The sequence below is a fragment of the Lissotriton helveticus genome, chromosome 1_1, assembly GCF_964261635.1.
Source record: "Lissotriton helveticus chromosome 1_1, aLisHel1.1, whole genome shotgun sequence".
In the NCBI taxonomy this organism is placed as follows: domain Eukaryota; kingdom Metazoa; phylum Chordata; class Amphibia; order Caudata; family Salamandridae; genus Lissotriton; species Lissotriton helveticus.
In genome coordinates, this window is record NC_136057.1 from 500,410,158 (window position 1) to 500,437,320 (window position 27,163).

Consider the following 27,163-nt stretch of genomic DNA (forward strand, 5'->3'; position numbering starts at 1 on the left):
GTGAGTGAGCGCAGAGTATGTTTGGGGTGGTGAAGTAAGGGAGATGCAAGGAAGCGCATTCAGGGGAGAGTGGAAAGAGGGTTCTAAAGAAGAAAGATGAGGTTGGAGATGTGCAGAGAAAAAGTCATATATATCTAACATAAAGTGCACAGAATTGAAGATAATACTCCTTCCACAGGCCTCAATAGCATTTCCAATGTTAATTATTATTAACAAATCATTGTTGTTACTCATTTATCTTAAATAGCTAACAACCATTGAAAAAGCCAATAGTACTGTCAGGTTAAGGTGTGTCAGTTGTTGTGCTATACATCTGGATGCAATATTATCTCAGAGAGAAACCAAAATACTGTCTGGGTGGCACACTATGTTATTTTATGTTATGTTTTATTTAATTTGTAGAGCGCACGGCTACTTGGGAGTGTCCCGGCGCTAGCTTCCAAAATAGAGAAATACCCGCACAACTGAGTAATAAAGCTGAGTTTTAAGTTTCTTCCTGAGCAGCAGTGGGTCTTGGATGCTTCGTAAGGCTAAAGGCAGCAAGTTCCAGGCCAGACCGGCCCTGCGCACGAAGGAATTACCTCCCAGGCGCTGGCGCTTAAACTTCGGGGTCTGCATCAGCAATAGAGCAGAGGACCGAAGCTGTCTCCCTGGCACGTAGAAGGAGAATCTCATCTGCAGATAAACAGGTCCTGTGCCATACAGGGCCCGATGCGCTATAGTCAACATTTTAAATTTCAGGCGCGATTCCAATGGAAGCCAGTGCAGGGCGCGCAGATGTAGCCTGACACTGTCCCTGGTAGACAGACCCGCGAGAAGTTTAACCGCAGAGTTTTGGACCACTTGTAATTTTTTTACCAGGGACCCCGGACAACCGACCAAAAGGGCATTGGAGTAGTCCAGACGGGATAGAATTAGCGCACGGACCACTGTTTCTCTAGAAGTGCTAGGCAAGAAAGGAAGAACCTTCCTCAAACTCTTGAGCAAGCCAAAGCTGGTTCCAGATAGTTTCTTCACATTTGTTGTGAAGTTCAAACCGGACGCCCAGATTTTTAACGGCTCCAGCTCTTTCAGAGGGACGAGGGAAGCCTGGAGGCCAAAACCTTTCTCTGAAGACCGAGGGAAAGGCGCCAAACAACAGAACCTCGGACTTTCCCTCATTACATTTCAGCTGGGCCATGGCCAACCAGTGGAAAACTGAAGAAAGGCAGTGTTGGGCCATCTCCACGGAAACTTCCCCCTTGGGCCAAGTAAACAGCAGCTGGGTATCATCAGCGTATGCCATAACCTTAGCTCCCAGTGACTCCGCCAGAGCAACCAGCGGAGTCACGTAGATGTTAAACAGGAGGGGGCTAAGTGATGAACCCTGCGGCACGCCAGTAGTCACAGGCATGGCCGCAGAGGCACACGGTGGAAGCCAGACCTGCTGCTGCCGGCCCTCCAAAATGGGAATCACCAAAATGTATTTTACATGTTACCTTTCAGAGAGCCCCCATTTTTTTCATCCCACTTAAAGGCCTGTCTGCACATATTTCTATGGGTCTGATTTCAGTCAGCGGTGGGAGCGTCCCAAAGCCTTGTTAGAGCATTTTCTTCTAAAGTCGTTTACGCATGCAGTGCAATAGACTGGGCAAGCAATCACTCTAACAGGCCTGAAGTTGTTGCGCTGTACAGTTTGCACATTACAGTAACTGTTGAACATGTTAATGCAATAGGCTATGCGGCAGTTTGTAATGTGTTTAATATTGCAAGACTACACATTCCCACCGCTCTATTAACCTCGCTCTGTCATTCAATTAATTTGCTTTAAAATGCACCATTTGCCAATCTTTTCCTTTTTTTGCGGGAGGAGGACCCACCCTCCAGCCCCTCTTAATTCCCCCACCCCCAGATCCCATGTGTGTCCCTTAAGGTTGATCACTTCACTTGCTACATAAAAGTAGTACTCAACATTTGCGCCACACCTCTTTCAAATGTCACCAGCTGCCACTGTATACTGTGCAGCAAAAGACATTTTAGTTATGTTTCATCTAAATCATTAACGTAAGTTGCTAAGAAAGGTCAGCAACTTTTCATGAATATTTCAGTGATTAGTACACTCGTAACTCATTAATGATTTCCAATGTAGTCCACTCCTTTGTTTCCTATTTCTTAATTTAAATATATCATGCTATCAACGTCCCTTATGAAATATGAAATGCAAATAAATACATACCAATGAAAGGCAGCTCCTTTTCTCGCGGATGATTGCACAGCATCCCAGAAACCCTATCATCATCACAAAACTACCAGCAAAGATCAAGATGTATGCAGAAACAGCGAAAGTACTGGAGGCCAGCAGACTCAGGAAGTCGCTTTTTTCAATCATGGTCCATACTCCGACTGCCATCACTGCGGCACCACCCACCTGAAGAAATAACAAAGATAAAATCACATTTAGGGTGTTGATTACTGCACTTAGGTTTAAAACCGATATAAATGGGAATACAACATTCGCCAGAAAGTGTTATCAAGCATGAACGAAAAAAGAATGAAGTATAACTGCGACAAATCGTGCTGCATTACACTGCTTTTCTTGCCACATAATTTATTTAACCTGCTGCATAACTGGGTCTTCCCCTAGCGCAGAATTGATATTCTCAGACTTTGCCCTTCTTTGTTGCGGACATACATTACAACCTGTGGAAACTCCACGACTCTTTCACGGGCTCCTGTAATTAAATTACTCACATTTATGAATAGGTCACTGAGGAAAATGACAGGAATTTATCACCGAAATGTTGCTCCGAGCATTATCATTTGGACGCTCATGTGTCAGTGATCTATGCTCAGCAGAAGACATCCATAGAACAGTTTATTTTAAATGTGCAATTAAATTTTTGGTATTATTAAACATTTGAGTTGATATGAACAACGTATTTTATAGCAACCCTTTTTCAAAGTGGTGAACATCAATACACCTGAAAAAGGGACCGTGTTCAACACTGTCATTTGATTGTGCAAATCCATGAGCGATTCAATATTAAACCGATCCCACTAAATCACAGGAAGAGATAATTTCCTTCAGAATCTATTTTAAGACTCTAGAACTTCATGAAGAACAGGGACTCAGATTTATAACAAACTCAGCTTCAACACTATTCTTTACTTTGGAACACTTCTAAAGCTGGGCCTCAAGTTTAAGTAATAATGGCAGCTACATTGTGTTTTCAATTTTTTTTAGATTTTTCTGTGGCTATACCAGAAAACTCGGAAAGATACTTCATGGATAGAGAAAGGCAATGGTGTGAGAGTTAGAAACTGCATTATTTCCATTGGACCAGCAGTGTCATTCTTCTGAAAAACTATCACACATTCCATATCAAAATAATTCACAACGTATTATATAACTTGCAAAAAAGAAATAGTTGAAAAACAATTGTGTCAAAGTTTTTTTAGACAGCAATTTTGTGTTAAACTATATTATAATAATGTAAGTATTCAGAACTAAATGTAATTTATTATGCATAACTTTTGATATAGCTAGTCATATAATAAACCCCAAAGTATCATTATAGGTACACATTTTTTTTTAAGTGTATTATATTATGTATCTGTGACCAGCTCATTGCCCCGCATATTCCAGGCTAGAGTTTTCTAGTTTCAGTACACTGTTAAGGTAAGAGTTGGCAAATTTTTCATCAGATTATTGAATGATTTCAACCAAAATTACTATGTAATGCTGAGGATAACTTTTAGTTCATATGTTTTCCATCATAAAAGTCCTCCCACAGGAAAAGCAATTCAATCGTTCTTTTAGTCATAAATCACTCAGAATATACAAGCAAAGTTTTAGAAATCACAACGTAGTTATAAGCTCTTTCCCTCCTAATGCATAAATACAGACAGTTATTATCAGTACCACTGTATCTAAGAACATAATTTTTTCCAACAACCACATATATATCACTAGGTACACATCATTATATTTTATAACAATATAGAAATTTAAAAACATGTTTTATTTAACAATATACAATGTAAAATTGATTCAAAGAAAAAAGTGAACATATCATCAATTTAAGCAAAAAATATTTAAAACAATGTTCCCACATTCACTGAAGAGATAAACATCGTCACACTATTGCAGATTATCCACACAATCAAGTTAAGACACTAGGAAATGGGTTGTTGTATATTGTTTCATCAATCACTTAACTGAGCACACATAGAATAGACTTAGGGCCCTATTATAATTTTGGTCGGTCAGACACGTAGCGGGATGGAATCAGCCTGACTATTAGTCTTTGGTTCCTCCCGTAGGATTTGGAGGCAACTGCCCTATGGGCGGATTGAAATATCCACTTTTCTACTGCAGCTTGTGCTGCGGTCCTATTACGCATGATTTACCATAAAGTTATGCATAATAAATTACATTTAGTTCTGAATACTTACATTATTATAATATAATTTAACACAAAATTGCTGTTAAAAAAAAATAGATGTTTTTAAACATTCCTATACTGTGTGGCAAGCACCATGCCATGCGCATGGTACAAGAATGTTTAGGGGGGCACCAGGCTCCAAAGCGGAGGGGGAAGGGGGTCCTCCTAGGGGCCCCCAAAGTCACTTTCCGCTTGCCTTTTTATGGCGGGCGTACCACCATGAAAAGGCAGATGGAAAGCTACATTGCAATCCCGACATCGAAGCAGAGGCTGGCTCTGCTGACATTTTGGGAGTACAATTCCGCCCAATACCCCAACGGGCTCCATGAGCCAGTCGAAATTGGAGCGGTATTTCCCCATGAGCTTCCCTTCGACTTCCAGTTTCTAATAGAGTGGTTGGACGGAAACCTATGGTGCCGGGCAGAAAGCCTCTGATGAGCTATTGGATGGCTTTCAGCCCGACATTATAATGAGGCCTTAGGGTGGAGGTTTCAGGGTGGATCCTGACCTATTGGTCAAAAAGCAAGCGTACTGATCAATACAGGTACTTTGATGGCTAACCACAGGTTTCAGAAATGGGGACCCATGGCTAGACAAATGTCCTGCACATACCAAGGTTCACCAATTCACTTTGATAACCATCAGCAGAAACCAATTCACATTTATTGCTTTTGACATAAATAACAGATAGTATCTAATGTATTAACCATGCTAAATGTACTTAGTAAATTAGATAAAAAGAGCACTGGTGATGGTACTTTTTCACTATGTAAAGACCCTATCTCATGTGTAATAGCAGTAATATGATGCATCAAAATGTGAAGTGGAGGTGGCTATAACAGCATATGGTATTAAAATCAGTGTTATCATTCATTTTATTTGAACTAATTCTTATTCTCTGCATGGTTAAAAACTGGGTACAATTATTTCCACACAAACAAAAGTGTGAAAAAGTTTCAGCCTATTATTATTGTAAGAAAGTGGGTTATACATTTGGGGATTTTCGTCTACCACAAGGAATAAAGCCACAAACCTGTCAGGACAAAACATAGTTCAATAATTTAAACCTGGCTCAATACCCTGGTACCCGTGGCACAGAGCAGAAAGGCTCAACCTAGGAACATGTGTAAATTATTTAGCAGTAACAAAACAGTCAAAAAGTCAAAACACAAAAGAATAAAAATCCCACAACCAATTTCTACAAATAGAAAAAATTAAACCAAAAAGTAAAAATTCCAATAAGGGGAATAAAGATATGCATTTAAATGATTTAAGGCAAAAGTGCAAGAAAAAGTAAAGTAACAATTGAGGTGATTCTACCGCCACAGAGCCGCTGCAACTGCCAGGATCTGAGATCCCTTGGTGGTGGCACAGTATTCTTACCCAGCAATATGATGATGGTGCTGCTGTAGCACCGCCAAGCACATTCTGAGTTCCCTCAAAGCCACAGTTTTCATGGTGGTGAGCCAGCCATGAAAACTTTGGCAGTGAGGAAACTAAGGGGGCCCTACTGGGTCCGCTGTTGCTACAGGGCCATGAGGTGCATGTAGGGGTGCACATGTATTGCCCCCCTGTGTGCATGCACCCCAGTTCCTGCATTTGAGCCTAAGCACAGCACCACCGTGGGACTACCAAAGCACAGCTCTCCAGACGAGGAGGAAACTTCTAATCTGGGGGCGGTGAGCGGACAACTTTGGCAGTGTGGGAGCAGGGTGGTGGCATGGCGGCCCGATTACACACCTCCAAAGTCGTAATCAGACCCTTGGTCTCTTGAATGGAAGTCAAAATGCTCCAGCAGAGTACGGTTGCAGAATGTATTCGCAGAAATATTCATGTATGCATATGGTATTTCTATAGCGTAAACCTATACAAAAGGCAGTAGAGTGCTGTACATGATTAAGTGCAGGCATATATGGGCAAGTAATAAGAGAGGAAGCTGGGTTGTGGACGGTAATGCATTTTGATGCAGTGTACTTTAAAGGGATAAGTCCTCTCCTCTTTCCTAAATTGGAGTATCGTTGAGGCAGTCCTGGTGGATATGGGGATGTTGTTCGAGATCCTGAGTGCCTTGATGGAAAAGGCCTGTTTTAATTTTTTTGGACCTATTGGTCTGCAGGCTGATAGTGTACTGGCAGCAGGTGGGCTGAAAACAACCAGAGATGGTGAGCTTGTCCGCAAGATAAGTAGGGGTGCAGGTTGTCATGGCTTTGCACATTATGGAGCTAGGTGTGAAGATGGTGCGGGCTGGCAAGGAGTGCCAAGGCATTGCTATTAGGGTGGGGGTGATGCGATAATGTTTCTTCAGGCCCTGGATGAGATGTGCAGTGGCATGTTGGATGCCCCCACGCCTCGATGAAATCTGAATGAACTATACCTGGAAGAGAAGATGGTGAAGTGTGTCTGAGGAGTTGGGAATTGCCAAAAGAAGAAGAACACTATATTTGGCAGTAGTTAAAAGTATATAATTAATATTGGATTTAGCAGGAGGAGCTGCAGAGCAAAAGCCTGAAGGGGGGCTAGTCCACTGTATTTATGGTTGACTAGGAATGAAATACTTGAATTTTCAGATTTATGAATTTATCATACAACTGCTTATGATAAATACAGTAGTCTCAGGAGAAAAAGAAATGAAATCTATAAAGAGCAATGGGATTTTTTTCTTGATGTGATAACAAGTTCAAGCCTATGATGACAGAGGTAAAAATAATTCATGGAAAATTCTTGAGATGGGTTATCCATAACAGATGATACAGTATTGTACATTTAGAAAGGAATAGCATTAAGGGCAGAAGTGACTGTCTGCTCATTCGGTCTATGCAATTAATTTCATATACAGATTTGTATGGAGAGACTCTCTGACAATTAAAACCTATAGGAGGGTTATCTTAATAATAATGGAATGTAACACCGTCATTACATCTCTGGTGAATACAAGCTTATAAGGAACTTACATCTACTAATCTTTTCTATAATACACCACATGTTAAACAATACGATGTCTTTACTTTAACCCCTATGAAAAACATTTAAATACAAATACCAAGAAACTGGATTATTGGTTGAGGGGATGGAAGCCTCACTCAGTCAACAAATGCATTCCTTGCCAGAGTGAACCATGAAAAGACACTAAATTAACCTATGCTAATCCCCTAGTGGCAGTCAGGCTTAACATAGAGTCAATCTGTAAAGTATTTATGGAGCACACAACTAGTCATAAAGTGAAAACACAACCTAAGAAGAACCCCTAACCAATTTAGAAAAATTGAGTACATTTTAATAGGTAATAGACCAGAGTGACCAATTCAGCAGACCCGGAGATATTTAATTTTAAAGTTTTAGGTAGCTATAGCACCTAAAAGCATAAATCACTACTCATGGTCATCTGGTCATGCAGGATTGGGAGAAAGTTACAAGTTCAAGCCAACTGCAATGGAGCATGCACCAGATACAGGGACCAAGTTGGTTCTGCTAAAAAAGTTACCTTCTCAAAGTCCAGCGTGAAGAGTCTTGCTCCCAGTGGAGCAGGCTAGGAGGAGCAGGGAGAGCATTGCAGATGTTTGTCCATGCAGCACAAAGAGGAAGCCAGGCAGTACAGGCTCAGTTGCTGTAGCACAAAGAGCCAGTCGGGCGTTGTGGACGGTCATTGATGGAGCTTTCTGATGGCGGTCACTGCAGGCTGTTGCACAAAGTGCAGATCTTGCATTGCTGATCATCTCTGGCGGTCGCTTTAGTAAAAACAGACACACAGGAGCTTCTCATTTGTAGTCACAAAGAGCCCCAAACTTTGTGTTTTAACCTTCTTGCACAGGAGGAGCTCAAATGACACCCCTGTCACCCCATGACCAATGAGGCACAATTCAACCGTATTTAATTTAATTTTATTTATCCCTCACCCGTATTTTTTCCATTAACTTTGCCACAAACTACACATGCAGTTTATACATAAACGAGCTCCTTTCACAGTATGGAACCAGTAGAAAACTTGATCTCTGAATATAATATGAAGACTGGCCTCAATAGCTATACGTTATACGTGTTGAGACCTTTACAAATTGAATAATTAGAGCAAACCTTTGCCATAACAGGGGAGCGAATTTTGCCAACAAAGAATTGCCATTTTTAAGTCTGTTTATCTGTTTGTCTTTCTTCCGTGTATTTAGCGAACACTTAGAGTTTAAGCACAATGTGCGACTCTCTATCTATTTATTTATGTTGTTTTGTGTATTCCCATTCTGTTCACAGGTACCACCAGACCTCCATATTGGCCAGTCACAATACCTAGACCAACCTTGTTAAAAAACAGATTAAAAACAAGTTAACTAAAACCGCACACAATCCTTAGGTCTTGAAGAAAGCCCACCTGACCCCGCCTGGGCAACCAAAGGGCTGAAACATGTCGACCTTTTTACTGGACACACAATAGTGCGGAAGATTCCTAATCACTCTTCCTACGCACTCCATTATTATTTTAATAAGCCTCATACCAAGACCTAATAAAACTCACCTTTCTATGGTTATCAAGGCTTTTTTTAAATTTTCTTTGATTTCACTGATCACAATTGTCTCTTATCACTACTGTATTAACCAGTGGTTCACCTCCCGGTGGAGGAAGCACAACAACTGACCCTATGATGATGCTATCACGTAGTAAGTGAGGCGGAGAAACAAGATATACCGCCATCGATCCTAAGTACGTGAATGAGGGTTTTTTATCGGCAAAGGAACGAAAATTAAAATTAACCGTGGTTACTCAGGACAAGTGATCCCTTCTCCCCCCATCATTGATTTTTCATAACTAGCGGAGGAAGCTGAAGGGACCACGAACCTTCCTTCTCCCTTGATTGAAAGTGAGCTCAAATGATGCCAGCCAAGGGTCCAGGCCGTAGAAGCACCTCTTGGGGATCAGTAACTCACTCCAGCAGAGCTCAGGCAGGAACAGATGCAGGTACAGTAAGGTCCGGTGCAGCAGGGCAGATGGCCAGTTTCCAGGAGGCCTCTGGAGCATGTTGTCTCCTTGTATCTGAAAGGAGCGCAACCAAATGACCCTTGGAGTCACTCAGGTAGCCTAGTATGAAAGGAGCAGGTCCAGTCTTCCTTCTCAGAGAGGGCAGTCCTCAAGCAGCAGGGAAGCCCTCTGTGGGTAAAAGTAGCCCTTAAGTAGCAGAAAAGTCCTCTGGTAGCAGCAGGGCAGTCTTCTGGGGAACATAGCAGTACTTCTTCTGTGATGTCCACAGGTTCAGGATTGGCTCTAGAGGTTCAATGTGTATACCTGGTACCAGCCTTTGAAGTGGGTGAGTCCCTATACTAAACCCACATCCTGGTAAAATGTCTTCCATTCCCTTGTCAAGGCTCCAAGAAGTCTGGGTTGAAAAAAGACTAGTGTCCAGTTCCTTTGAGTGTGCTGGAGGCACAATGAAGCTATGTACTGCTCTGCCCACAATCATCCTGGCAGGATGGCTCAAGCTATCCACACCTAATCCCCTTTATGTTACTGTCCAGAAGGGATACACAAACCCAACAGCAAAGCCATTCATGTGACTGAGGACTCTGGCAGAAGGCACAAGTGGTAGGACAAGCACATGTCAACTTTCTAAAAAGGATTACACCAGGGGTTGGATCCTTACAGTTCATCAAGGCTGGACCACATTAATCTAACAATAGAAAAAAACCTTGTCTGAAGCAATTTAACAAAATATTTACCGCATGATCAGGAAATTAATTGGCATGGTAAAATAGGGTTTAGTGTCAACTTACTCATTGATTTTTCACAAAAAAAGCCTTTCACATATCATCTACTCATAAGACATAGACAAAACATTCACAGTATACATATTTAGCCCTGCAATATTCATGTCTTAGTGTGACACCTAAATTTAAAAAATCAGTGCAAAAAACCCCCAAAACACCACTGTATAAATGCTCACCAGTTCAGTTCATCGAACACAATGAAAGTATTGAGTAAATCTTTTATATGGAATGTCCATACTCTGTGACTAAAAAAACAACAGGGGGGTGAAGCTAGTCCTTTTAGTGAGGGAGAAACTCACATTTTCAAAAGTTAACTCTGCAACCAGATTGGTTCATTCAACTCCCTAGTTAGAAATGCTGACATATTTCGAGCCGTTTAGTTCTGAGGTCTTCTCAGGACAATGAACTGAGATAGGCTTTGTTTTCCATGACTGCGTATAAGTCTAGTTTTTCTGATTTGGTGCTCAGCTCTGAAAGCAGATAATGTCAAAGTAAACCTAAATTGAAGCAGACATAAGAGACGAGGAATGAGAAATTAGAGCCTGAATTCTAGTGCAGTCCTATTTCAAATCACAGTTTGACTTCAATTTGAGAGTTCAAGAATGATTTACTGAATCTTTGTCAAGTTGCTTTCAAAGTTATGCTACTGCTCTGAGCAGGGCGTCTGTCTTCAGTCTCTCAAAGTGATTTGATCTTCACGGTTTTTTGAAGGCGCTTCCATGAATTGCAGTGTCCCCACGCTCCAGTCTCCCAGTGCCTTCTTTTAAGTGGCTCCAGGCTCACAGTGTGTACGGCATGTATACAACTTCCTTTATTATTTCACCCTATGCGCTTTCATGATCCGGAAGTGTCTCCTTCATGGGTTACATTTTCCTCTTTCTTGATTACATTTCATTCAAAATCACCCCCTCTAGGATATGTCTGAATGACTGATAGCACGGACCATTTTAAGTTCTTCTCTGAAGGATTTTGAAAATGCTTGACTAGTGGGTCTGACAGCACTTATGCAGGATAATTCGCTGACGAAGTTCCTGATTGGTTTTTCCTACGTATAATTGTTTGCATGGGCATACTATACCGTATACAACATTCTTTGTTTTACTATTTCAAAAGATTATATGTTTCCATGTAATGTTATCCAATGTGAATTTAAGGCCTTCGATTGTTTGATCACACACTACATACATACCACAATTGTGGAGCCCTTGTAGAGGTGGTAATTTCCAATGTTCTCTCTGTGTGCTTTTGTATTGGTACAGCAGGAGAATATTCTTGCACTAGTTGTTTTTCAATACTATAATTTTTCTTGAGGGCAAATAAAAGTATTTCGAAAAATTTGTCAGGTTTTGATAGCAAATACCAAGTTTGTTGAATACTCCTTTTGAAATTATTAGTTTGAAGGCAAAACGTTGAAACACAAATAAGTAATTCTTGGTTTGTTCTTTTTTTTTCTCTAGTAGAGTATTTCCAGCCGTTTTTATTTAGTGAATTTCTTACACGTTTCCCAGGATAGCATTTATCTTTTAATTTTATGGACAAGGTTGTGGCATGGTGAAATAGGCCTGGGCGTAGTTTGCGTAGCAGCACTACAAGTAGCTTCACGTAGTCTGCGTAGCGTAGCTGATGACACTGTGTATTTGTCTGTACTGTGAAAAAAATTGAAAAATAATTGCAAAAGGCATTCTGCACAGTGCCAGTTATGATAAAATAAGTATCTCTATCTTTATATGCTAAAGTGCATATAGTACTTTCACAAAAGAGAAACTGAAAAACTAGCAAGCAGTGAGAGAGGTGTTGATTTTGGGATCCTCCCTAACCTAGGGGGAGTACCAAACAGATGCCTTGAAAACAAAAAAGCACATCTTATAGAGCGATTTGGTGGTGGTCTCATCCTTCTATGACCACCCCAAGCATAGTTATTGACAAAAAAACATTCCCAACCAAAGGCCCTGAAAAGCATTATGGGATGAGATTAGCAGTGGGCAGTGAATATTATATAGTATCCAATATCAAAATATTTCTACAAAGAGCTGCAGTTCAACTGGTGGTTCCTAGATGTCCCTCACGAGTCAAATGCAAATGCTTGATGAAAGGGTTTCAGTGGTTTTGCATTTGACTCGTGAGGGACATCTAGTAACGACTAGTGGAACTGCAGCTTGATGTAAGAATAATTTCAATGCTTTGCATTTGACTAGGTGAACTGCAGCTCTTTGTAGAATTATTTTGATATTGGATACTATAATATTCACTGTCCACTGCTAATCTCGTCCCATAATGCTTTGCTGGGCCTTTGGTTGGGATTGTTTTTTTGCCAATACCTGTGCTTGGGGTGGTCCTAAGAGGATGGGACCACCACTGAAGTTCAACAAAATGTGCTTTTTGTTAATGCTCTTTGTGTTCAAGGCATCTGCTTTGTCTTCCCCCTAGGTTTGGGGGACCTCAAAATCATCAGCTCTCTCATTGCCTAATGTGTTCATTGTAAAAGTTCACTCTTGTGAATTGGTATTATGGCCAGGGTTAAAAATAATCCTGTTTATTCATGCAATTAATTTGAATCCTTAAAATCGTTCTGTCTTGCAGATTTTCTTTGAGGCTTCATGGCTGGAAACTTGCATAGTGTAAAGACTATTTTTATCTGTTGGTTTTTGATACAAATTTGTAATCAATTGCTGATCTGTAGGCCTGACTTCAACGTCAAGGCAAGTAATTCATTTTTATTTTTACTCATACTGAACTTGATGTCACAAGTTCGATTATTTAGGCACTGATGAAATTGATCCAGTGTGGCTTCTTCACCGGTCAAGATGCATAAGACATTGTCAATAAATTAAAACCATCTTGTCATTTGGCTGTGGAAAGGATTATTATTATAGATGAACGGGGGATGGAAGAACAACTCATTGCAGTCCCCCTAATTGAAAGAAAATATCCTCATTACATTTCAAATAGTTCTTTCCTAATTCTATATGTGCCAAATCAACAATCATTTTTGGTAGGAACTCGATGTGTTTTTTGTCTCTGTTTCAGTTAGAACTCAATTGCCTCCAGGCCATCGTCCTGTGAAATTTGTATAAATAAAGAAACTACATCAAGATTAACCAGCCATTGTGCCTGTTGATCAAATTCTAGACATTCAATCTTTGTGAAGAAATCAGTGGTATCTTGTAGTTAGGATGGCACTTCCGGAATAAATGGACACAAAAAGTGTCCACACATTTTGAAATTGGTTCTAACAATGAGTCGCACCAAAAAGTTGATTGGAGGCCTTGGAGGTATTTTTGGGGGATTTTTGGGAGAAAATAGATGACTGGAATACAGGGATTTCGTTTTTTTTTAATTCAGATTATTTAGGACCAGTGTAGTTGTTATCATCTTGAAGAATCTCAAAGGTTTCACCTTGAAGGGTTTTAGTTGGACTCAAGGGGGTTTTTCGATAGAATTCCTGATCAGGGATTTGCAGATGGCCTTCTGTTATATTATCCTCCTCCGACAGAAGAACAATTGCTCACCCTTTACCTGCTTGTTTAATGACTATTGTATTGTCATTTTGTATGTCTTTTAGGGTTTGATGATGTTGTTTAGATATATAGTTCTAGTAGTATTCTTGTCTGTTTTCAAGTTTACTAATGGCTGAGAAAACTTAGAACTCTTGGAATAGTATTAGGAGGGGGTCAGAAGGTGAATGTATTCCTTAAACCCAAAGGTTTATCATTTTAGGAATATTCCTGATTTTTGAAAAAAACTTTCAAGTTAATGTTTCAGTCCAGTGCCACAATCTTTAAATGGAGGAAGTCAGCATAAGTACAAAGGACAAATAATAGCCCTTTTAATAAAACTGCAATTTCGTCATCTGTCAAATTGTTTGAAGAAAGATTGATGATTGACAACTTTATTTGTTCTAGTTTGCTGGCGCTGAGTGCACATTACCCAGGGTTGATTTTTTGGCCTGTATTTTATGCGGCCCTTATGGTGGCCTCTGCCTAAAAAAATTGGTTGTCTTCTCTTAGAGGGGAAGTTCTGGTTTGAAGAGCGCTGGTTGGAGGAGCCTTCCACTGGGTCCAATTTGCCAGCTGATTCTGGGGAGGAGGTTTCAGAAAAAGTGATATATCGCTTGTTGGATCTTCCTTAGTTGTCTGGAAGTGCTCTTCTGGCCTCATATCTTGTATAGAAATTGTCTTTCAACTATGGATAACTGTCTCCAAAGTGAAACTTTTTTGTATCTCTCTAACCTAGAGCTTACTTGGTTAATAGTGAAATCTTTAAAGTAATTCATTTCTTTTTCAATTTTGTCAAGAAGTTCCTTTGCATCCACCACAGTTTGGCTATCTTTGATTTCTTGTTCAAGTTTTATAATTTCATCTGGTTGTTTTTTTGCGTAGATTTGAGCTGTTTCAATGGATAGAACCATCCAATTGCGACTGCATTTAGTTCCCATGTAACTATAATCTTTGAAATATACGGGGTCCTCTACGAAGATAAATAGTGTAAAATGGCAATTTCAGAATTTTGACTTAAAATCCAAATTTAGAATTAAAGAGGATTTAAATTGCAATTAATTTGAGTGCGGACACCTGTTTTCTATCTGTTCCCAAGCAAATGTTATGAGTGGAAGAGATAGGCCTTACAACCGTGAAACATTACTTTAGGACTTTTTCACTGCTAGAACATGTAAAACTTAAGCACACACATTTTACTTTTTAAATAGAATGCAACCTGTACTATGAGCCTTTAGAACCTTCCTTGGGATGACATGTGTATTAAAAAAGAAGGTTTAGGCCTGGCAAAAGGTTTATTTTACAAAGTCTAAATGTTAGTTTAAGAGTGCACTACAAGGTGCACATATTGTAAAAGGCACAAGAATGCTGCAGGCCCACAATTAGCATTTAATTTAAAGCCTCTTGGTACAAATCTACAATAGATCTAGCGGTTAGAGGGTACACTCCGTCAGAAAAATTTACACTTTAGTAGAATAAAACAAAATAAATATGGATGCATCAATAACGGAGTTCTAGATAAAAAATAAGGCAAAGATGGTGTTATTAAGGTGCAGGAAAAACACATTAATTGCCATAAAGCCCAAATACAGAAATGTAGAGTCAGAAAACTTAGCCCTAATTAGACAAGATGAAGCAAACCTAGAGTGCTAGCATCCCCATAAAAGAAACCTAAAACAAATAGACAGAGGGTCTGATTACGTTGCCAGTCAGAAAACCATCCGACCGGCGTGGTAGCTGGAAAAATACGACTACCGGGGTTGGGGACTATCCGACAGCCCTATTACGATACATTTACTGGTAAATCTGACCGCGGTGGTCAGAAAGACATCAATTCTGACCGATGAGGTCAGAAAGCTTTCAGCTCCGACCAATGAGGTAGGAAAGCCAGTGATTTCATATACGGCAGGAGTGGTGGGGTCTGCGACGGGGTCAGATTTCTTAGTAATGGTGCAGGTAGAGCAGTGGCAGGACATGTAAGGCAGGATCTGTGAGAAGTTGGCCTGGTATATGCTGCTCACTAGTTCTAGTGATCACCTTGTACCATGCCAAGCAACCCTTATGATGATTGGTTGTAAGTCAACCTGATAGACCAGCTATCCTAGTGGTAGCATGGACAAAGCAGTCTTAGGCTAAACTCTGTAAAGGAATGTGAAGCAAGCTGTTTTACCATACTCAATCCCCTTGAATACCAAATGAAAGGACACCACACAGATATATATTGAAAATATATATATATTTATTTACTACAAATATCCCCTATACTCTTTATGAGCACAGAAGCAAATGCGTTAAAACAAAACACAGTTTAAATACACAAAAGTTGCACAATATGGATGAGCCCTAGGGGCCACCTAAACCATATACTAAAATAGTGGTATAAGAACCACCAATGGGAAAGGAAAGATGCCTAGGGCCAGGGGAATCGCTGGAGCTGTTCGGGACTAACAGTGATGAAGTCGGGAAAGGCCCGCGGGACTCGGGTGCAGCGCTTAAAGCGCACGCATGCACCAATGCAATGTCAATGGTGCGTAAAAGTTACAAAGTTAGTGTTTAAGGAACCTTCCGATGGACCTAGGAGGACAAAACTTTAGAGCTAGGCACTAGAAGGTGTGTAGCAGTGATAGGAGCACCGGCGTTGCTGAGTTACCTCACCCACAGGAAGCGGGTGCACAGGTGCGAAGTCGTGTCGGGTTTCGTCACGCAGGTCGATGGTGCCTGGAGATGAAGATGCTTCAGGCGGGTCGTCGAGGAGAGTTCCGGTGGATCCAAGGGTGGATCTGAAGAGGTGAAGACCTGAAAGCAGAGGGGACAATGTTCAAAGTCACTAGCCAGTGACTACCGTGGAACCAGGATGGAACCAGGCAATGTCTGGTGCAAACAGGTGAAGAAGTGAAGATTGTCTCTGCAGCCACGTGGACACGAAGAGGTCAAGGACGTCCAAGCGTTGGTCACGAGCTGTCCCACGAAAGTTCTAGCTGATGGCGGTGTCGGCTTCTTGATCGGAGCAAACAGGCCTTGGCTAATGCAAGCCACGCAGAAGTCGATGCAAGCTTCTTACTCGAACCAGCAAGGTCATAGCGGGTGCTCCTTCTCAGGGGAGCGAGGGCCAGTCTGGAGCAACCAGACCAGCAGTGGTGTTTGTAGTTTTCGTCGCCAAGATGGCCGCTAGCCACGTGGCAAGTGGCCGGGATGGCGCGTCGAGTGACAAAGTGCAAAAAGGCCCCACGCAGATCGTGGAGATGCTGGGGGGCTGATCTTCGGTGCAGATGCTGCTCGGTGTTGGGGCTTTTCAAACCCCAAAGCACAGCATCGAGGGTGCCTCGGGTGCTGCGCAGTCAGATTCTCGGGGTCTTCTAAGATGTCCGGTCCCACGTCTCTCGGTGCCTCCACGGGTCTCTTCTTTTCAGGGACTGTGGATCGGGCTCTGAGATGTCTGGGAGTCTGGGTCTTGTCAGGCTCTGGGCTCGGGCTCCGGCGGGAGGCGGCGGCAAAGCAGATGTCGAGTTGCTGGTTGGTGCCTGTATTCACAGGGTGGTCACTCCTTGGCCACAAGGTACATTCTCTTCAGTCTTCTGTGCAGCAGAATGTCGAAGTCCAGTTTTATTCTTAGTTTCAAGTCGAGTTCAGGATGATCTGAAGTCCTGGGACACAGCTCCTACTCTTATTCCAATTCTAGAGGCCGGATCACCTGCTAGGTCCCTCCTCCGGGTGAGACTAGGAAGGGGGGTGGTTACACCCCCTTTCCTTTGTCCAGCTTCGTGCCAAGACTGGGGCTGGAGAGCCCCAGCACCGGTTTGAACTGGCATATGCACAGGGACACCTTGTGTGCCCCAGGCATGTCTCATTCTATTCAGCCCTGTCCTACCCAATACACAAAATCCTGTCTGGGGTGGTGCTAGCACCTCCCAAGGCAGGAAACCCTTTGTCCAAGCCTCCCTCGCTGGAAGGACTCCCAGCAGCAGGAGGTCAGACTTGTGTCTGTGGTGGCAGCATCCATTTTGTGATGCTAAGGCTCACGTTTAATTTTAACCGGGGTTCAGGTTAGGTACATGTCGTGCACCTCTAAAAGGGTGGAATGCTACCCCCGTCGCCAGAACTGGCGAGGGGGTAGTATTCCAATTCGTATGACACCTTACTCGACATGTTTTGATAAAGCCAAACCAAAGATAGCATTTAACCGCGAGGTTCATAATGCACTTAAGAGTATATGGTATGGCAGTATCATGGAACAGCTAAAGGACGTGGTTCTGAAAGCTGCAGACAGGCTCAGCTCATGCCAGAGCACCATCTCACATATTTCCAAGCACTCTGCCTCCAGGATTGATGAGGCCTTCCATAGGAGTGGCTGATAGGAACATATGTGCCCATTTTAGGTTAGATATAGACATACTATACCTAAGTAAGGGGTGATTACACCGACTTACCCCAGCTGAGTGATCAGCCAGTTGTGTCAAATATGGAGCCAGGCCAGGGTTGGCATAATACATGCTGCAGCCCATGGTAGGCCTTGGAAGCACCTATGCCCTGGGTCCCTGGGGTACACTGTTACAGGGGCCAATAAGGTGAACCAATTCCAATTGTGTATGTACCTAAGGTACATGGAGTCCATTTTAAGGAGAGAGCAATTAGCCTGGGGCCCTGAATAGCAGGATCCCAGGCCAACTAAGTCAAAAACCAGCTAAACACCAGGCAAAAAGTTTGGGGGTAACCATAGTCAGATATCCACCTTCCTACAGGATCCATGGCGTCCCAGGATGTGGAGAGGTGCGTGGAGTTGAGTTTGTGCCATCCGTGCCTAAGTTTCTGCCAACTCCGACGAGCTTGTTTAACCACCTCGGTCAGATGGCCTGATAGGCGCATCGTTATATCGTGGATGGTCGGAGTGGTTTTCCACCCGGCTGTCTGTCTACATTGGCCCCTTCCAACACCGGCGCAGTCAGACTTTCCTATTGGAGAGAGAAGGGCCGCATTGGTCTGAAAACTGCCTATCAGTGGCCCTTGTAATATGGCGGTCGGGAGGACCATCCCCGACGCGGCCGCATAGGTCTTTTCCAACTCCGACGGAACTGCAGAGGCCCTTCCAACTGCCAATGTACTCAGCTCCAGAGTTTACAGAGGACAATGAAAAGTCACTGTAGTGACAACAGCCCTTGAAACAACTATACAATGAACCCAGAGAATCCTAAACCCAATAATTTTTTTACACAATTCACACAAGCAAATAATTTATTCTGCAAATTCAGCATGGTATGATCCTGGTTAGGGTCGCATTGCCAATTCAGAAAGTGCACTGGAATATTTTTAGCCTTTAGTACCAACCCATTTCTTAAAGTAAGAGAAATCTTCCTTCTACTCCCACAGTAACTACACTCTGAGATGTTCAACACAAAAAGAAACATTTCCCAAACAATGGCTCATAGAATTAGCAAGTCTACAACCGAGCTTCCAGTGGAATTCCTTAAATATGATACTTTGAGTATATTATGGAAGCTTCATTCACAATCCACACTTCTTAACACAGTTGTTGCACTTTGTATGTTTGAGATGGTGTGCAACATGATACTGATTAGAATGGGGTACAAGCAGGAGCAAGATGAGCAGAAAACCAGAAATTGCATCTATATTAAAATAGATGGTGATTCACATGAAAATGTGGTATAACTAATTCACATAATTAATTACATTTCAAAGCTAACATAGTAAATTTGTTTTAAGTGCAACATCGTTAGTTCTTAAGTTGTTGTACTTTATTCAATAAAAATTTATCATAAAAGTAGATGCATTTTCCAAGTACAAACAACCCATAAAATTCATAAAACAAGAATACAGATCATAAATACAATAAAAAGACTTATGTGCAATTAAAAACCCCGGAGGGACTAAAATACTATGGCAATAGAATTAGGTACAATTAATCAGGATTAGGTTTTGTTTGTCTCACTCAGATTCTTCTTTATCAGCTTTGTGCGTATCTGCCAGGCTTTTCCCAGAAATTTTGCAACCCCACATACAATTGTCAGAGATGTTACATCTGTTGTGAGGATGCACAGGGCCTTACTATGTTGTCTAAAGCCCAGATCTCTACATATCGGCTTCAGACATCTACTTCTGGACCCTTATAGGCTTTACAAGCAAACAAAAAGTGGGATAGAAACTCTTTAGGACATGGACAGCATGGGCAGGTAGCCTGACGGTGCCATGAAGTTTTCCAATTCTCAGTAAATGAGTTTATTGGTAATGTTCCATGCCTAAACTTTAAAAAAAGAGCTCTATCTCTGGGGGATTGGATAAAGTCCAAGAACGGTTCAAGCTTTCTAACAGACTTGTGATCCAGAAATTGGTCGGTTAGAGACCCCCACTTTGGCCCCTGTAATTCCTCCTTCTGCACCCAATCCCAGTACCTTTTCTTGACGGTCTGTTTGGGTGGGGGGGATTGGGATAGCCAAGACTCACCCAACCCCATATGTATGACCAACTGCCTCAACTTGCTCAGCCACCGGATCTTGTTGCAGCTGTTCAAGTTGATAAGTTTGTCAAGCACTGCTGCATAGTTGGCCAGTTCTGGTGACCGTTTTAGGCGCACCCAGAACAGTAATGGATGAAGGCGAACTATGTCCTTGATTGAGCGTCTACCCATGTCAAAGAGGAGGGGCTTTAAGGGGGTTGAGACTGGAAGGGAGACTAGATCTCTCATGAACTTATTCTCTGCTCTGACCAGGTCCGTGATGTTCTCGAACCCCCACAGTTCCGAACCATAGACTGCTGAGGCCAGTGGCTTCCCTTCATATACCACGAGGGCCGGGGCTATAGGTCTACTGATGGAGCCTCGCTGGTCTCTTAGAATGACTCCCGAATCTCTCTTCGCTACATGGGAATTCCAATTCATTTTGTTGTTAACTCTGATTCCCAGGTAATCGAATGCCACAACCACCTCTAAGGGAGACCCATTGAGGGAGATATTAAACCTTTTTAATTTTTTAGATGAAGACAATGCCATCAGCTTTGTTATGGAGGTGTTGATAGTTAATCCACGCTCTTCACAAAACAAGCTAAACCTGTCCAGGAGTTTCTGGAGACCCATAGGTGTTTTAGACATCAGGAGGGTATCATCTGCGAAGAGGAGGGTTGGTGTTTTCTCCCCCGCCAGGACTGGGGCGTCGGCCGGGTCCTCCCTCAAATCGTCCACCACCCCATTCACAAAGAGGGAGAACAGAGTCGGCGCATCACACAGCCCTGGCGGACCCCTCTGTTCACAGGAAACCTCTCTGTCAGCTCTCCCTGACTCCCCCATCTAATTTTGGCGTAATTGCCCTCATGTAATCTCTTGATTGACTCAAGAAGATAGCTCGGAAAACCCATATCGTGTAACACCTTCCACAATTTGTTGCGGGGCACTAGGTTGAAAGCTGTTTTCAAATCAATAAAGGCCAGGTAGAGACAGCCTTTCCCGATGGACACAGATTTCCAGTATACTGCAAAGAATATGAAAACCTGGTCCATCGTACCCACCCTCCGCCTGAAACCCGCTTGAAAATGCGACAGGATATTCCCTTCTTCTAACCACGACCCCATTCTGGAGACGATGACCCTACCAACTACCTTCTGAATTAGATCGATTAAACTAATCGGCCTGTAGTTGGCAGGGTCCTCTCTGTCACCTTTCATGTATATTGTAACCACTTCAGCTGCCCACCAACATTCAGGGATATCTTGGCCCTGTACAATCAAATTCAATAAGAGGCTGATGTAGTTAGCCCAAAGCATAGGGTCATGTAGGAGTAGATCACCAGGCAGGCCATCCAGGCCTGCAGCCTTCCCTGGGGCTATGTTCTTAATGGCTAGTACAACCTCTTTTAGTGTAAAGGGATCAGGTCCGGGAGGACTTTCAAAACCAGATTCTAATTGGGAACCAAGCACTGACTCTAATTCCACCTCACCACAATACAACTTAAAAAAATGATTGTGCCATTGTAGTTCAGTAATGTGGTTTGGGATGGGGTCAGATCCTCTTCTTTTAGAAATGTTTATTAATTCCCAGAATCTAGTTGAATCTTTTAATTGGGCCGCAATTTTAAGATCCTGCCAATGATCTTGCTCCCATTCCCGCTTTGCTAGTTCTATGGTGCTGTTATATTCCTTTCTAGCCTCCCTTACAGCTACCAAATTTTTTTGCCGTAATGCTACAGATATGGCCTGCTTCTTTTTCGTGCACAGAGCCGTGTACCATATATTGCCTTGATTCTTAAGTTAGGACTATGCATTATCAAAACCATTAATTTTCAAACATCATTTTACCCTATAGTAACACATTTGCACAATTTTAAAAAAGCTACTACAAATTATTGTGTGTGAAAAATGAAACAAACAACAAGAGAGTTTAAGGAGTAAAGAACATTCAGACTCATGGCAATAGTTCAGTGTAAAGGTTACAATGTATTAGGAAGAATTTAACAAAAGTGGTGAAAATCATACATCGATTTAAATGGTTATAATAAAAAAGTGGGCAAAAACAGTCTAGCGTTAGTAAATAAGAAATGAGAAAAATTCCAAAATGGACAAGTCTAAGAAAGTCTTAATGTGAGTCAGGGAGACATCCAGCTTTGAACAAGGTTCAGGGCCAGTGGATTACTTCATATTCATAATAGTTCGTATTTTCAGTTCAAGACTGTTCCAGTGAGTTAAAAAATAATTCTATTTAGATTTCACCACAAGAATATTCTGTATATCATTTGTTGCGCATGTGTGCTTGCATGATGTTCACGAAATAATGATAAGAACATTCTAATACTGCATAATCAGTAAACGTACTATAGAAAACATAGACAGAAGAGGTGTGTGCACTTCAAGCATTCTTTATTTTTAATGTGTACGGCCGACTGTTGACTTGTACCGATGAGACCACTTAATCTCACTCTCCATTTAGCCATTTTGGTTGGTTATTATTTTATTTATTTTAGTTGGCGGTCACTTTTTGACTCACCTGTGCTGGAAGGGTGGAAGAGTTACAAAGGTCCTTTTTCTGACTTCCTCATAACTGTCCATTCAATGGCAGAGAATGTCAGGCTTCAGTAAAGGCTTGACTACAAGGTATAAGGCAATTTTATTTTTGATGCAAAGTACTCATTTTAGCAAAATCTCTATTGATAATTACCTGTACTCCTGATTTTAAGCTTTCATTTTGCCCCTTTGCTTTCCTAATAAAAGCCAACAAGCCAATGTATGTGCAAGAGATAGATAGATATTTTATTGTTTCGAATTATTTAAAACCATCACAATACAAAAATCACAATCAAAGTAAAACAATTCATGGCTTAATCATTCAATAGGTATAGCAGCACTCGACTCTGTTAGAAGCCAAATTCACTAAAGTGCAAGGTGCAATGCTAATCACATAAAATCAGTAAGGCTAACACATAAAACAGGGATAAACCCTCTCCGTACAACAAAAAATATTTGTCAAAAACAAGAATCTGGTCTACAGACGTAAAATGTGTGGACTCTTCCAAAAAACTATAATGTCCAATAAACCAAATATTATTGCTAGGTATGGGAGACAAGACCCTCCAACAACATCTCTGCAATTTTATCCAATAACATAACCATACCTCCTACGGTTATTTGGATAGAATACCAACGCTCTACTAAAGAGTACTACATTTTGGTTAGGGACCCCTAATCAGATTCCGTGCATGGCACGCCATGTACTGCCCAGCTCATTAAACCATATTACAAAACCCAGGTAATGTGCTCTCAGAAATACTACTGCATTCGTTCTGACAATTCCATAAACACCTTTATACAAAAACGACTGCCCACACAGGTATCCCTCTTAATCCTGTATGGGCCACTATTAAAACAATACATAGATAAATAAAAAAATATAGGAGAAGTCCCAGGAGTTAACACCCAATATAGTCAGGCGAAAAAATAATAAATACATCTTTGATGGTGCGGATAATTAGGAGTTCTCTGACACTAAAATTAATAGTTTTTCAGCTTCTTTGAGGAATTTCACACATCTGGACAATAACTGTGGGTTCACATCACCCAGACATGCAGAGGTAGCCATGTTGGATTGTCTACTGCCAAGTTTACGGAACATGGATTTCAACCAGAAAGATCATTCATTTTTCAACGTTGGACAAACACATATTATATGGGCAAGGCTTTCCTTCTTTAAGTTGCAAAAGTGGCAATGCTGCTCCATAGACCCTGTTAAATTCCCAAATGTATAGGCTTTTAGGGGAATTAAACCGCATCTCAGCATTAACTGTCAATTTCTTGTGGGAGGCTAAGTACAAGGCATTACTTGGCATTTGGTACAATGAATCACATAAACTGGCATGAGATTTTTGAGACAGTTCTTATATGTCGTTGATTCTTGATTGTATCCTCACCGTATTTACCAGCAGTTTTGCAGTAAGCTTCTGGGTTAGGTTGTGAGCAAAGACTTTGGGCGCCTCCAGGGGTTCCATTGCCTCCCTCAAGTAGGCATCCCATAGATTTGCTTTACTGTGGATGCCTTGTCTTATCATTTCATTCAATGACCCTGGTGCCGCCATGCTGAGTTTCCCACAATATCCCAAGAATCGAGCCTTTAGTATTAATGGTTGCTTAAAAAGACCAAATTCCAGCCGCAGCTGTGATTATGGTACTGCATCAGGGAGGTAGAATAGATAGTCGTTAAAAATCAACGCATCATACATGAGTGTTGGCATACATTTGGCATAAATAATTTTACAAGAACCTGTTAAATCAGGTTCACTCATCTTAGATGCCAATTATTTAAAACGTGTTATCATTGACAGAGCTGAGAGTTATAGGTGCCCTAGGTGTGTGACATGAGAGCCGCGGTTGTTAAAATAAATGCCCCGATATTTTAGGCTAGTAACTTGTTCCAAGACCACATTATTCATTAAAAAGTTAAAATTGGCTGGACGTTTGTTTCTGCCTCCACAAAGCATGGTTTTCATCTTGGTGTAATTGATTTAAAGTTTATTTTTGACACGATAGCAATCTAAGGCGTGCAAGGATCTCAGCTGCCCAACCGCAGTATGATCGAATATTGAAGTATCGTCCGCGAGTACTGGAGGCATTGTATATAAAGGCCTGCAAACCTCTGAGGTACTGCAAGTGTTGTCCCCAGTGCTTTGTTAAAGTCTGCCAATTAAAGGTAAACAATAATGGAGCAAAAATGCAGCCTTGTTTTACTCCACTGGTGGTCTTGATTCTGTGAGTGGTAACTCTATTGGATGTGACTTTCACTTTTACCCAGGTATCCATACATAGGCTTCTAATGGCTCTTAAAAGAACTTCTGCAATGCCCCAACTGGACAGCTTCAGCCACAGTCTCCCTCTGTCCACTCTGACAAGTGCGATTTTGAAGGTATTGACGCAACATAAAGCAGGGCGGTTGTTTTACTGTTCACAGTTTTAATCAGCGAGTAGAGTATCATCAGATTGTCTTTGTTACCATGCCCATGCCTAAAACCTGATTAAGTGATCAGAATAATGGGCTTCGTGTTTGACCACTCTTCTAATCATTTATTTAAAATGTTAGCAAAACATTTGCCTTCCACAACCATTAGGGCAATAAGCAGGGAATTGGCAGGATTATCACATGCTCCATTTTTGTGTATTGGATTGAGAATAGCGACTCACCAGCTAACTGGCATTGCGTTCTCCAGTAAACAATTTTTAAAAAGGGGATTAAGTAGGGATGGTTATTCTTCTATGGCATTTTAAAATATTTTTGTGGGGATGCCATTCGGGCCCTGAGCTCCCAGTAGCTCGGAAAGATGCCAATGTATGTTTGATCAATACATGGGCCATTATTGCATCACCCCAGAGCGACATACCTGTGCTAAAGATACTGTGATCCACTAGTTCTTCCGCAGGATCCTCCTGACCACTAGTATTTTCCCCGGATTATACAGGTTGAGAATATATTCTGACCATTTAAGGTTTGTAGGTCGAAGGAAATCAAAACGGCAGCAAACTTCTGACCCGCCGTGTCCCTCTTTACATGACCCGGGATAATCTACGGTCTGCCCCATATATTGTCTTCTTCTTGTTGCCGTGGAAATATTTCAAGGGTTTTGAGCAAAAACATATTAAAATCACCTGCCAAGACCCACATTTCTGTGATGTACTGCTGTTGTCGGGCCTTAATTAACTGTAAATGTCAGGCATGATTATTTTCTTTTTTTGCTGCTTAAGATTTATATATATATTTCCATTAATGAGCGTCGGGGTCCTTTTTCCAACTCCTGAAGAAGCTGCCTCTAGCATCTGCAAAGCACTGGTCCCGGGAACATATGCAAGGATTCTCCCGTCCATCTCCAACACTTTATGAACCAAAACTGAGACACCTCCTGAAGCATGTATCCCTATATTAGAAGGTATGTCCAGTGAGTAGAATTCATTATGATCCGGCCAGTTCATGTACGTTGTTTGCCAGGTTCCTTGCAGGCAGATTGTACCTTTATGGTCTGTTTCTTCCATTGCCAAGTTGTCATCCAGGAGGGACTTTAGACCTCGTATATTCTATGAGCGCATTTGCAATGATGTGTTGAGTATTTGCTTATTAGAATCCAGTATTCTCATATCCCATGACGTCTCTCTTACAAAGGTTGATCATCAACAACCATTTCTCAACAGCCAGCAGACTCTTTTGTTCGCTCCTTGGTCCATTGATATGGTGATAGGGGTCTACTAATGGTCGCGAGTGAGCCAACCCCTTTGAAGCACACTGCTGCGGCACCTTATTTTTTGTAAGCAACCAAGGAAATTTTGGTTTTGCTGGCTTACTTATATTTATTCCCCAGTCTGCCAAAATCTTACAATTGCCCTTCACCTGCCTAATAATCTCTTTATTTCTGAATAGTACTTTTGTGCCTTCCTGTGGACTCTCTTTGTGTCCGTGTGTTAGACTTGGCATCCTTGGTGTGGTTCCCTCTAACTTTTTGACTCTACCTCCTGCATTTTTTACTGTGTCATGGATTTTGTTTTTGCTGGTTTACATGCTTTGGGCACTTTGCCACTGCTGATCAGTGTCAAGGTGCAAGTTCTCTCTGTGTAAATTGTAATTATGATTGGTTATCCATGATTCACCTATTTGATTTACTGGTAAGTCCCTATTAAAGTGCTCTGAGTGTGCCAGGGCCCATAAATCACATGCTACTAGTGGAACTGCAGTCCTGATTGTGGCACCCACATAAGTAGCCTTGTAAATGTGTCTCAGACCTACCACTGTTGTGTCTGCGAATGCAGTTTTAAACTGCCATGTTGATCTGGGAAGTGCACACACTTTCCAGGCCTAAACCTTTCCTTTTCTTACATGGAAGGCACCCCTCAGGTTGGCCCAAGGTACCCTACCTGGGCAGGGTGCAGTATATGTGAAAGGTGGGACAAGTACTGGTGTGTGTGACATGTCCTAATAGTGAAATACTGTATATTTCATTTTTCACTGTTAAAAGGCTATGTGTCCCATTG

The 27,163-nt window shown here is 41.7% G+C and overlaps 1 protein-coding gene across 1 annotated transcript in view; it reads right to left on the reverse strand.

The window, feature by feature from the left end:
• TSPAN11 (tetraspanin 11) overlaps positions 1–27,163 on the reverse strand; it is a 690,523-nt gene that overhangs the window by 624,959 nt on the left and 38,401 nt on the right. The window contains exon 2 of the mRNA XM_078654138.1: positions 2,216–2,407. Within this exon, the coding sequence (XP_078510264.1) occupies positions 2,216–2,407 (192 nt within the window). The remainder of the gene's footprint in view (positions 1–2,215; positions 2,408–27,163) is intronic.